This window comes from Phalacrocorax aristotelis, chromosome 11, assembly GCF_949628215.1.
Source record: "Phalacrocorax aristotelis chromosome 11, bGulAri2.1, whole genome shotgun sequence".
NCBI lineage: Eukaryota > Metazoa > Chordata > Aves > Suliformes > Phalacrocoracidae > Phalacrocorax > Phalacrocorax aristotelis.
In genome coordinates this window covers 22,981,365-22,992,736 of record NC_134286.1, presented here as the reverse complement: position 1 = coordinate 22,992,736, position 11,372 = coordinate 22,981,365, and the positions used below count along the sequence as shown (strand labels likewise).

At 45.6% G+C, this 11,372-nt stretch overlaps 1 protein-coding gene and 1 long non-coding RNA gene across 2 annotated transcripts in view; one reads left to right on the top strand and one right to left on the bottom strand.

Annotated features, from left to right (window-relative positions):
• Nucleotides 1-1,081: 1,081 nt before the first annotated feature.
• The window catches only part of LOC142063024 (uncharacterized), a 13,324-nt gene continuing 3,033 nt past the window's right edge, over nt 1,082-11,372 (top strand). The window contains exons 1-2 of the long non-coding RNA XR_012662612.1: nt 1,082-2,124; nt 11,003-11,047. This is a non-coding gene — a long non-coding RNA (uncharacterized LOC142063024). The remainder of the gene's footprint in view (nt 2,125-11,002; nt 11,048-11,372) is intronic.
• C11H8orf48 (chromosome 11 C8orf48 homolog) overlaps nt 6,798-11,372 on the bottom strand; it is a 27,891-nt gene continuing 23,316 nt past the window's right edge. The window contains 1 exon segment of the mRNA XM_075106301.1: nt 6,798-7,460. Within this exon segment, the coding sequence (XP_074962402.1) occupies nt 7,402-7,460 (59 nt within the window). The 3' untranslated portion in view covers nt 6,798-7,401.

The window sequence follows — 11,372 nt, the reverse complement described above, 5'->3', positions numbered from 1 at the left end:
CATACAGAGGAATGGGCGGCAGCTCTGTTGAAAGTCAGGCCTCTGCACACTTGAAATAGAAGCTATACAAAAAGGTCAGTCTGCAGGTAATAAAACCCAGGTTCTCTTCAAGACTAGCTCAGAACTACACCCCTTTCCAGTTTAAAGCATGCGGCCAGGTTCTAGCTGCGTTTTCAGCATGCCTGTATCGTAGTAAAGACGTAAAGTGCTTTTTCTCCACTCCATTGATTTACGCTATAAAAGAACCAATTGCAGTTGCAATTCTTCTCCCCTCCAGCGTGAGCAGCTGCACTTCCCTGACTCCTCTAAGAGGTCCGCAGGGAGCAGGGAGCCTGGAACAGGCACGGGTTGCCCCTCTGCACCCCAGGCTGGAAAAATGAAAGCACAGAGCATAAAGTTATACTCCACAGATAACACAGCAGAGCACTGCATCACACACCGAAGGATTCAGAGTTAGGTATTTTGATCTACGCTAGTGTGAAGGTTGCTTTGCTAGATGTGCTGCCCTGATAGATATCATCTCTAATCCAGAGGCACCCCATTAAGAAGTTGCCAAGAATCAACATTTTGACTGTTTCAGCCTTTAACTGCCAAAGCTGGTTAATTTTCCTGCAAACTGAAGGAAGGATAGTCACTCTGTAGGCAGGTGCAACTTGTTTGAGTCAGTTTTGGGTGCGCAGCAGACAAGCTCTCCTGTAGTTTCACACTAACCGGACACGCCAGGCCTCCTGGCTTCGCTGTGGCAATCCACCCGGTTACCGATTTCCCCTTCATCTGCTATGATGCTTTAGGATGGAGCTTCTTTTGGGCAGGACACTTCTGTAAGCAAAGGAACAAGATAGCCTACTTTTCAGCGCTAATTTCTTTTAAAAAAGCGTGGACATGAGGAAGGTGGCAGAGGGTGGGATGTGACTTAAAAGCAGATGGAAATGCAGAAGAACAGTTGCTTAGCACCTATAAAAGTCAGGCCCACTTCTTCACAAGATATGTATGTATTTAGGTACCCATATTTAGGCACCCGCATTTGAGTTTTGGTCTCTAAATAACCTAAATCCATCACATTTTTTTTTTTTTTGACTGTGCAGTTGATTAAATAAACAAAGATATTAGAAGCCATGAGAATCACGCTGTGGTCCTGGCAGCAGTCAGCTCTTCGGCACTCGGAGACAGCTTTTGTATTACCTGTGCTCCTGCTGGGAGCTTTGCAACATGTTAACGAATGGAAGACAGAGATCAGAAAAAGGCACTGTAGAAACTCAGTTCCACCATGCTTTCTCAGCCAGTGGGACAATAAGGGATCAGCCAGCAGCCTTCTTGCCTTTGTCTGAGCAAGAGATGGAGTCAGAGGCAATTATTCAACCTAGCCTATTTTATGTGGGCATGTGTATGTTTTGGAATGGGTCTGTAGCATCTATTTCTCTGGGAATGAATCGATACCACACAGCAGGACAGAGACAGCATTTCAGGAACGTAAAAACCAAAAAGCCTGTAGAAGAGCTAGACTGACAGCCAAGAAGAATGTGTTCAAAAGCACTTGAAAGCTGAAACCATTTCTTTTACATTCTATTCTATTTCTTACTCAATTAGGAAAACTCACCTGATAAAAGAAGCAAGAAATTACCGTGCTTAATGATACAGATAAGGGAAGAAAACAGGAGCATTTAATTCCCACAAGCATCCCTTGTCTTTGTCTCAGCCTGCTTTTTATGCCTGGATTATGCTAACACTATTAATCTTTGTGTCTGTGACTAACTCCTGGGTTTTTATGTTAGTGACCTGATTCTGCACTAATACGCTCCTCCCAGTTTCGTGAAGCTCCCCATGTGATCTGTTCTTCCCCCTAAATAAAGTTGAAAAATTTGGCTGGGATCAGTGAGTGCTGCTGAGGTAGCGGGTGTGTGGAGCTATTCCACCCTCCCCGCATCTGCAGCACAAATAACGCGCCTGTTCAGCACTATCTGCCTCTCGGTTTTAAAGACCGGGGGGGCGAGACTGGCCAGTTAGCAAGGTCTCAGGCTACCTCCATGGTCAGGCTTCAGCACGGGCTCCCAGCCTTGCCACCCCCTGATCACTCCCCCCTTTTGAAAGTAGCCCAGCGAGCGGAGGAAGATGTGGCCGGAGAAGGTGAGTACTGCATGGCTATGATGGATCCTTTGTGCGGAACCGGAGGCTCATTAGAAAGTGGAGGAGGGAGGGGGCAGCGGTGGCAAATTTTTTAATGCACACAGTCAAAAGTCTCCTTTGCTTGCCCGTTATGCGAAGGGCAGGTGTGCCCCTTTCAGAGGGAATCTACCTAATGAGCTGATTTCCCGACAAAGCTTGTTTTCCTGGCGCGGGGCGCAGAGCGCAGCGGCGAAGAGCCCAAGCATCGGGAACCGCCTGCTGCAGCCGTGCGGTTTGTCCGGCTGGGCAGGCGGGTGCCTCGCCGGTGCAGCTCAGAGGGCTGCTCCCGCTGCATCCCGCTGCATCCTGCTCCAGCCCTCCGCAGCCTCCCAGCTGCGGGCACGGCACGGTGCGGCGCACGGGGCTGGCACGGCACGGCTGGCACCCGGCGCCCAGGGTTGGCTCGGCACGGCGATACCCGGCGTGCGGAGCTGGCACCCCGCACGCAAGGCTGGCACGGCATGGCACCGCACAGCGTGGACCAGCAGGCAGGCTGGCACGGCACGGCGCTGCACCGGGCAGCGCGGTACCAGCGTGCGGGACTGGCACGGCACAGCACGGAGCAGAGCGGCATCCAGGGCTGCGCTGCTCACCCCGCTGCTCCCCAGCCCAGTCCAGGGCCATTTGTGGCCCCCGCTGGGCCTGTCCAGCTCTGGTCAGAGGTGTGACCACCCTCCCCTGGGTACCAGCAGCTTTCCACACATACAATCACCACGCACCCACCCTTCAAAAGACTTACGTTACGTCCTCCCTCATAGCACAAAGGTGCGCCCGACACGCCTACAAACACACCCTCCTCCTCTCACGCGATGTGCATCTTCCTCTCCATCCCCTCCGGGGCCCTAGGGACCCCTCACCCCTTCCCATTTATCCTGCACCCACTTCCCCACACGCATATAAGCCTCCCCCTCAGTTACCCGTGTTACTTGCCCCCTTTGCTCACCCACAGAAGTAGCACACCCCCTCCTCCCCACCCTGTGCATGCACCTGGTCGGCACATCTTGCTACCTACGCACGAAGGCTGAACCCCCCAACCCGCAGAGGGGGTAACGTGACATGCCCCTCATCCCCTTCCACCCACGGCCGAAGCGGTGCACAGGCACCTGCCGTGTAACCCGCTGATCTCTAACACGTTACCTGATCTCCAATGCATTTCACATAACTTTTCCCATTCGGAATGTGATGTGGAGCTAACAGGAAAGTCAATGCCAACCAATAGCCACTGAATGCTTAAAAAGAGTCTTTACTCCCTTCTCCCCCCTTGCCTACTCCTTTAGCCTCAGTGCCGGGACCAGCTTACTGCACACCAGTTCTACCCATGCCAGAGACAAGCCACCTGGGCTTTAAGACTGGGAGAGGAGGGCAGTGAGGGGGAAGGAAGGGTGCTTGCTGCTTACCTAGAACTCTCAAATTAGACAGAGATTGTCCCCAGCCCATGCTGTGGTGAAAGACATGTGATCTTCTTCCAGAAATGTACAGGCACAAAGTAGCTGCATCTCAAATGACATCCATCACTCCCCCTCTCAGCCCCCTCCCACCCTTTAACTTACTATTTTTCTTGCACAACTTAAAAGGTGAAATTCCCTGAGTATTCAATGTATTGTAGTCCTAGACTGTAACTATTCATGAAGGACAGGCACACTGGCTGGAAGGAGAATTGTTTTCTTTTTAAATGAGTTGGATAAATACTTGAATGTTCAAACAATCGTCTGCTCTTCGGCACATTTAAAAAAAAAAAAAGTTATCCCTGCGGGAGTTTCAATCTTGGCAGATTTTAGATCCGACAGAAAGGCTGCAAAGCGTCCCATCCATAATTACCTTCCTCGCTAGCGGTAGGGAAGGAGAAGAAAGGAGAGATTAAAAAAGGGAGGGGGATACAAAAGCAGATCTCATTTGTTCACCCTTTCACAACCAATTAGCCAAGAATCAGAACCCTCCTTCACCTGCAAAGAAAACGAGAATTTAATGAAAAGGCCACTGATTGTCTTAAGATCTGATTTTATGAAGGTCCTTAGGTTTTGGTTTTGTTCATTTGAATTGAGCTCTCAACAGCTTTCAGTTTTCGTTTATCCTATAACTCAAGAGAACAATCAAACATCCACTGGTACCTGGACTGGTAAGTACTTGTTCTTGCTCCAAAAAACACGTAACACAGAGCATTAGGACAAACCAATCCTAGAAACAGGCAAATGGGAAAAATCACTGAGCAAGTTTAAGCATCAGTGTCGGCTAGGGAGTTGTTTGCACTCCAGGATTTGTGTTATCACAGAATAACATTTAAAATATAGATTAACAGAAAAATTCACAGGCTGCCTCTGTAATCACAGGATGTAATTGTCCCTGATTTTGAAAGGCGTGTGGAAAGAACAGCATAGAATGTTGTGCAAAAGAAATGAACTTGAATGTGAAATTAGCGAAGTTAACCGTGAAAGATCATTTCAAAGGGAAAAAAGAACCCACATTTTATGGGGTACATTTTTTAGCTGATGATGTATAAGATTGTTCCTTTAGTAGGAAAAACGAAGAACAGCTTATCAGGAAAATCCACCCTCCAAAAAGAGGAATGTTGTGTGCTGTTTTGAGAAAAAACAATCTCAACATAGTTTTAAAAACGCAGTGAAGCCTATTTTGAAGTGAACATCTTGAAGGAACAGATCTGTTCAACTGCTCAGAGAACAGCGCTTTGATACAGCACTGTTTTCCAAGTTGAAAAGGGAAAAAAAATGCAAACCTTTCCCCAGATACGAGCACATGAAAGGAAGAAGGCTCTGTGTCTCTTCCTAACACGTTTTATTACAGCACGCCTAAGCCTCAGTCAGCACACCTACGGGGAGCATTTAACATAGAGTTTCAAAGCCACCCTAAAAATGTCATACAAGGATTTCATTGATCAGGATGATAAACTTTCTTCACACCACTATATAGACAAGAAGGGTAAAATATGTATCACAGGCAGGAGGGAATTCGCCAGGCACTCAGTCCATAACATGACTTATATGCAGTTTGTTCCTGGTAACAGGCACCAGCAACTTCCATAAGGATTTGGACTTTGTACAGACAAAAAGTAGCATTTGCCAAAACATGCAGCTACAAGAAGGCTGTAATCACACCTAAAAAGCTGCCGGTGTTTATCAAGCCGCAGTTATACCAAATTTACCAAATTATACCAAAGGAACATGTTATACTACCATGAGAAGTCACCAATAAAATCAGTGGGATGAATATCAATTTCAGAGAGAGTCTAAACCTACAACACAACAGGTCTGTCACTTCCATGGCTCTATGCTTCAGGGATTACTTAATTAAAATTAAAACCTTAACCCCTAGAATTAGCTCCATATGGGTTCTCTATCAACTAAATGCCCAGGAAAACAGTACGTTACATTTATGGTCCCCGCTAAGCACAGACACCTGCCCACACGAGTTCTTCTGGAACATAAAAGCAGATGTCCTGAGCAGTCGCGCAGCCTGCAACTTCCATCCGAATCAACGGAAGCTGTTCTGCTCCGCGTCCCTCAGTGCAGAGGTAAGATGGTACCAGGTTCTGCTCTCAAATGACGTGCTTTTGTCATACAAAGACTGTCCCTCCGAGTCATCCAAGCCCGTAGCAGCTTTAAGGAGACTCAGGATCCCGCTAGATACTGCTCCTTTTATAGGAACAAGACTGAACTTTCCGTTGGCTTACGGATCGGACCGATGCTGGAATGAGTTATTACCAGTGCTTCCAAAACTCGCAGTCTTCTCCTCCTCTTGCATAAGGGAGGAGAAAACCTCAAGTCTAATGAAGACAGAACAGGCTGAACAACTGCTAAAAGCAGAGTTTTCTTTCTCACTAGGATAAAAATAGTATAAAGCATTCTGAGAGACTAGGGCTAGAATTTTATACACTTAATTAAAAGATTAATTGACTTGCGTAAATCTTTATCTAAGTTGCCAGGTATGTCACTGGATGTAACCGCAGGGGTTTTATGCAAATTACATTTCTAAGGATGACTACAGAATGAATACAGAACATTTTTTCTATTTTGTTTGGAGATTAACATCATGGAAGACAAAGGCATAAAGAGGTTGTTTGATTTTCGGACTTCTCAGATAAATCTAAGGTGTTTAACACCTGCAAACCCGATGACACTACAAACACGCCTAAAGCATCCTTCTGTAACAGCCTGATGTTATTATTTAAGCCCAAACCCCCAAAGCACACAGAATCTACCGGAAAGTGCGAAGCCTAACTGGCTCTCAGCTGAGAGCTGATCAGCACTTTGTAGTCTTGAAACCTTAAGATTTCCAGAAGTATTTTAAGCATCCAAAGCTAAAGACAGGTGTGTACTAGTACGTACGTGCATTTTGAGAATGGCAAGGGTGGTCTTATGTATATATTTAAAACACTCCTAAAATCTGGCCCTTTGTTCTTACACGAGGTTACAGAAGATGCAGTAAAAAATAAGTAACAAGGCTAAAAAACAACTCACTATGTGCTTTTTGAGGGCTTTCCTACCTTCTCTCCTTCTCCCATTCCTTCCTCCTTTCCCTCCCTCCTCCTTGTCCCCGCTTTCATTTGCTCTCGCTCCCACTCTGGCTTTCATCTGCAATTTTGCACACAAGTGTATTAGCAAACGCCTTGCTACACTAGCTCTGGAGGAGGAGAAAAGAATCATTTATGTATCAGGTTTACAACATGATGGACACGCTTCATACAAGTGTTTTTACATCAAAAAGATGCAAATTTAGAGAAAGGAGGCACATTCTTCCATAATGCAATAAAAAAGGACGAGACAATTTGAAAGGCAGCAGGGAAATTCACAAGCAAGCTGAAGGCAGAAAGCAAGCAAGCCTGAAACATTAAAAAGCCAATATATATTTAAGATTATATAAACTCTAGAAGTAATTCAATATTTTAAAATGCACAGTGTATGGATGGATGAGTACACGAGACACACGCACAGACAGAAACCAAAGATTCTCGTACTACTGAAAGCAAAGGGATCTTTTACATCAATTCACGGGGAGCAGGTTTATAGTTTCAGGCCAGTCGTCTTTTCTCTGTAAAGACTTTTTTGTGTTCATTTGAGAACAGTATTATACATTTTTCTCACCTGCTGCTGGTTTACATGCCCCTATGAACCATTCTTACTCAATCAATGTCATCAGGAAGTCAAAGGAAGTTTGAGTTAGCCTAAGGGTTGGGTATGTATTAAAACAACAAAACTGCAGTAGCTCACGTATAATTTCTGGCCTTCATCCTTCCAATGAAGCTGAAGATTTCAGACATTCACCAAACTCGGTCCTTCCTTTACCTGAAACACAGAATCAGGAAACAGTTATCCTAACAATAAAAAAACCCAAACCATAGCCAATTAAAACTTCATACAAGTCTGGGCTCCCATCCAGCGTTCTGACTTTTTTTTTTAAGGATTCAATACAAATCATCATTAGTCTCTAAGATAACACTGATAACGTCATTATTACCAGTCACTAGCAAACAGAGGCAACTTTTGCCCTTATAAAAAGGGAGGAGTCTCAAGTGAAATCAAAAAGCTGTTCATCAATATTGTCCCTTTTCAGTAATTCAGTATCTGACAGATGCCAATAACCTGAATTAATATTTGAGACACTGATTTTTTTGTTACTGTAATTTCCTTTGTTCCTCTCATATGAATTGCATCCAACCTGCTCTTACTTTCCACCCTCAAAACCTGCACAAAACCTGAAAAGGATATTTGTCTCTACTTTGTTGGAGTACTCAGAGGCGCAGGGGTCAAGCCGGAAGAACAAAAGGAAAGACAATGCCTGGCCCAAGGATGTTCCAAAACAAGGAGCAGATTTTCTCTTCCCCATCTTACGCTGGATTGTACCTTACTTTAAACACTAGCTTGCTAAAACAGAAAGATATGAAAACATGAGCCACGGTAGCAAAGTCCATCCCTAGGCAAGGATATGTACTCCATCAATAGTCTATGCTTATGTAAGTATCAAACTAAAGCATTACTATCTCATTAAAAGCTTTAGAAATGTATTCAGCCTACAGATATTCTAATATGCTTTCACGAGAAGTGCCTTCCAAGAAATTGTATTTCCAGACCAAAAAAAAATCAAATTATTTTTGTAAATACCTGAACCTTTCTAATATATTTTGTTGAATGTTAATGGGAACTGAATAGGCACAGTCCTGAGATATTAGTTTGCACGTTCATAATGCTCAGACAAAATACACGGAAGACTTATGACTCACACAAAAACAACAAAACAATGTAAGAATAATTTATCCTCTACTGTTTGAATTAGAGCAGGGACAGTGAAGAATATTTGGGGTTTTTTTAATGAAAAGTTTCCTCATGAGAATGTGTTGACATTGAACCTTCAGCAGATGGAACCTGACCCAACTTGGAACGTGCACGCTGTGTGTGTACTGAACCAACGAGTACAGATCCCGTGAAGAGTCTTCTCAAGGTTTAAGCAGAGTACCAGAGGGCCAACTCCTTCTCAAAAGCTGAACTCTCAGTAGCTCATGCTAAGGCATTTACCTCTGCTACTGCTGTGGTCTCGCCAGCGCCGAGTAGAGGTGAATAACCACTTCCCTCAACTTGCTGACAACACTAACGCAGGCGAGGACACCAGCGGGCTTTGCAACAAGAGCACGATGCTGGCTCACGTTCAGCTGGGCTCCCAGGTCCCGTTCTGCAAAGCTGCCCTCCAGCCAGCTGGCCTTGGCGTGCACTTGTGCACGAGGCTCTTCCTCTCCGGGGGCAGGTATTTGCGTATCCCCTTGTTGAACTTCACAGGCTCCTCTCTGGCCGCTTCTCCAGCCTGTTGAGGCCCTTCTGAGTGGCAGCACAATGATCTGGTTTATCAGCCACTCCTTCTAGTTTTGTACCATTTGCAAACAGGCCGAGTGTGCACTCTATCTCATCACCTAAGTCATCAACGACGATACTGAACAGCCCCGACCCCAATATCAACCCCCAGGGCACTCCACTACTGACTTGCCTCCAAGTGGACTTTGTGCTGCTGACCTCAACCCTTTGAGGCCAGCTGCTCAGCCAGTTTTAAATCCACCTCACTGTCCATTTATCCAGTCCATGTTCCATCAGTTTGTCTACAAAATGGTCTGGGAGACAGTGTAAAAAGCCTCACCAAAGTCAAGATAAACAACATCCACTGCTCTCCTTCATCCATCAGGCTAATCATTTCACTGTAGAAAGCTATCAGGTTGGTCAAGATTATTTTCCTCTCATAAATCCATCCTGACTACACCCAATTACGTCCTTGTCCTTAATACGTTTGGAAATGGTTTCCACAAAGATTTGCTGTGTTACCTTCCCAAGGGACCAAAGCAACGCTGACCAGATCCTCCTCCTTGCCCTTCTTGAAGATAGGAATGAAATGTACTTGCTTCCAGTCCTCTGAAACCTCCGACAGGTCACCATGACCTTTAAAAACTTATTGAGAACACCCTTGCAATGACACTGTCCAGCCTCCTCAGCACTTCATGGGTGTATCCCAACAGCTCCCATCTCTTTGTGAATGTTCAGTAGTTTCTTTAAGCGTTCCCTAACTCGACACCCTCTTATCAAGGGGAAGTCCTACTGGTTTTAGGGGGCTGGGAGGCTGATGGCAAATATGACCAGTAAAGACTGAAGCAAAGAAGGAATTGAGCACTTTGGCTTCTTCCATGCCCTTGGTCATCATGTCACGTGCCCCATTCAGCTCCACATTTGCCCTAGCCTTCCTTTTGCTGCAGATCATCTGTAGGTTGCATTTATGTTCCTTGCAAGACTCATCTCCCAATGGCCCTTGAGTTTCCTGACCTTATCCCTGCATGCTCAGACTGTGTCACTCTATTCTTCCTGGGTCAGCTGTCCCTGCTTCTACATCCTGCATGCTTCCTTTTTAGTTTGAGTTTTGCCAGGAGCAGCTTGTTCACCCATGCAGACCTCCTGCCACCATCACTTGATCTCCAACACATTGGGATCGACTGTTCCTGAGTTCAGAGGAGGTGACCCTTGGAAATCACCCAGATCTCCTGGAGCCCTCTTCTCTCCAAGAGTGTCCTACAGGAGAGTCTTCCAAGTAGGTCTCTGAAAAGGCCAAGGTCTGCTCTCCTGAGCTTCCACGGCAGCACTCTGGTTGTGTGAGCCATGTCTGTGATCCCAGTGAGATCATCACCTTGCAGCTTCATGAAGGCCTCTAATTCCTCCCCTTGTTTCTTCTCCACACTCTGTGCATTAATGTACAGGCACTTCAGATCAACACTCAGTCATGTTGATTCCCAGGAAAAAGCAAGAGCTTCTCCCACGGAGCTTTCTTCCTGGCACTTGCTTATTTCTGTGCAGACACTTGAGGTGGACCCCCTCCAGCCACGTTCTGAAATTTTTGAGGTTTCTCTCATCCACATCACCCTGCACCCTTTGCTTGCCAACCTGGCTCACCACAAGCAACAAGCAGCAGCATTCTTTGCCCTCACAGGAAGCTTAAAAGCAAGGCAGACTAGTAAGTGGTGGTAGCATTGCCGTACTACCCGCAGACACGGAGCAGTTTGGTCATAGTCACTCGAGAGTCTGCAGCAGAGCCACGGCCAGACTCGTCAGACATAGTTTTGAAGGGCAGGGATTTGTCCACGAAAGCAGTCCCCTTCTCCCCAGATGCAGCTGAAGCATAAGCAGTACTTTGCAGACTTCAGGTTTTTAAAAGTATCCCCGTTTTGTTTTTGAAAATACACACACCTGAACTGATGGTGAAATGGAGTTACAAATAACATCCACTCACCTCCTTGGAACAGTACCGTACAGTACCAGAAGCCTAATGATTTTATATCTTTTATGTCTTATATTCTCCATAGGAATCTGATAGCTGTGGATACAGATGAGATGAGATACAGGTTCAGGCAAGTATGACAAGATCTAATTTTCATTAGTGCTGATACATTCCACCCTCCTGGACTTTCATGTGGGTGGTGGACACGTAGCTACTCCATAAATCAGAAGGGCATTTCTCAGTTTCTTAAGTTCTTTTATTGCAGTTCCTTTCTTTAGGCTACTTGAGAAAGATCTTGAATACATAGCCAAGTAGCACTAAAATATTCTACGGTCATAACCTCCTGATATACGACTTGCCAGTAGTGCAACGCGTAGACATTCATCAAAGATGCGGTATGTTGCACTTGTTCCCTTATGTGAAATGAACTTTCAATCAGCTTCACAAACACTTTT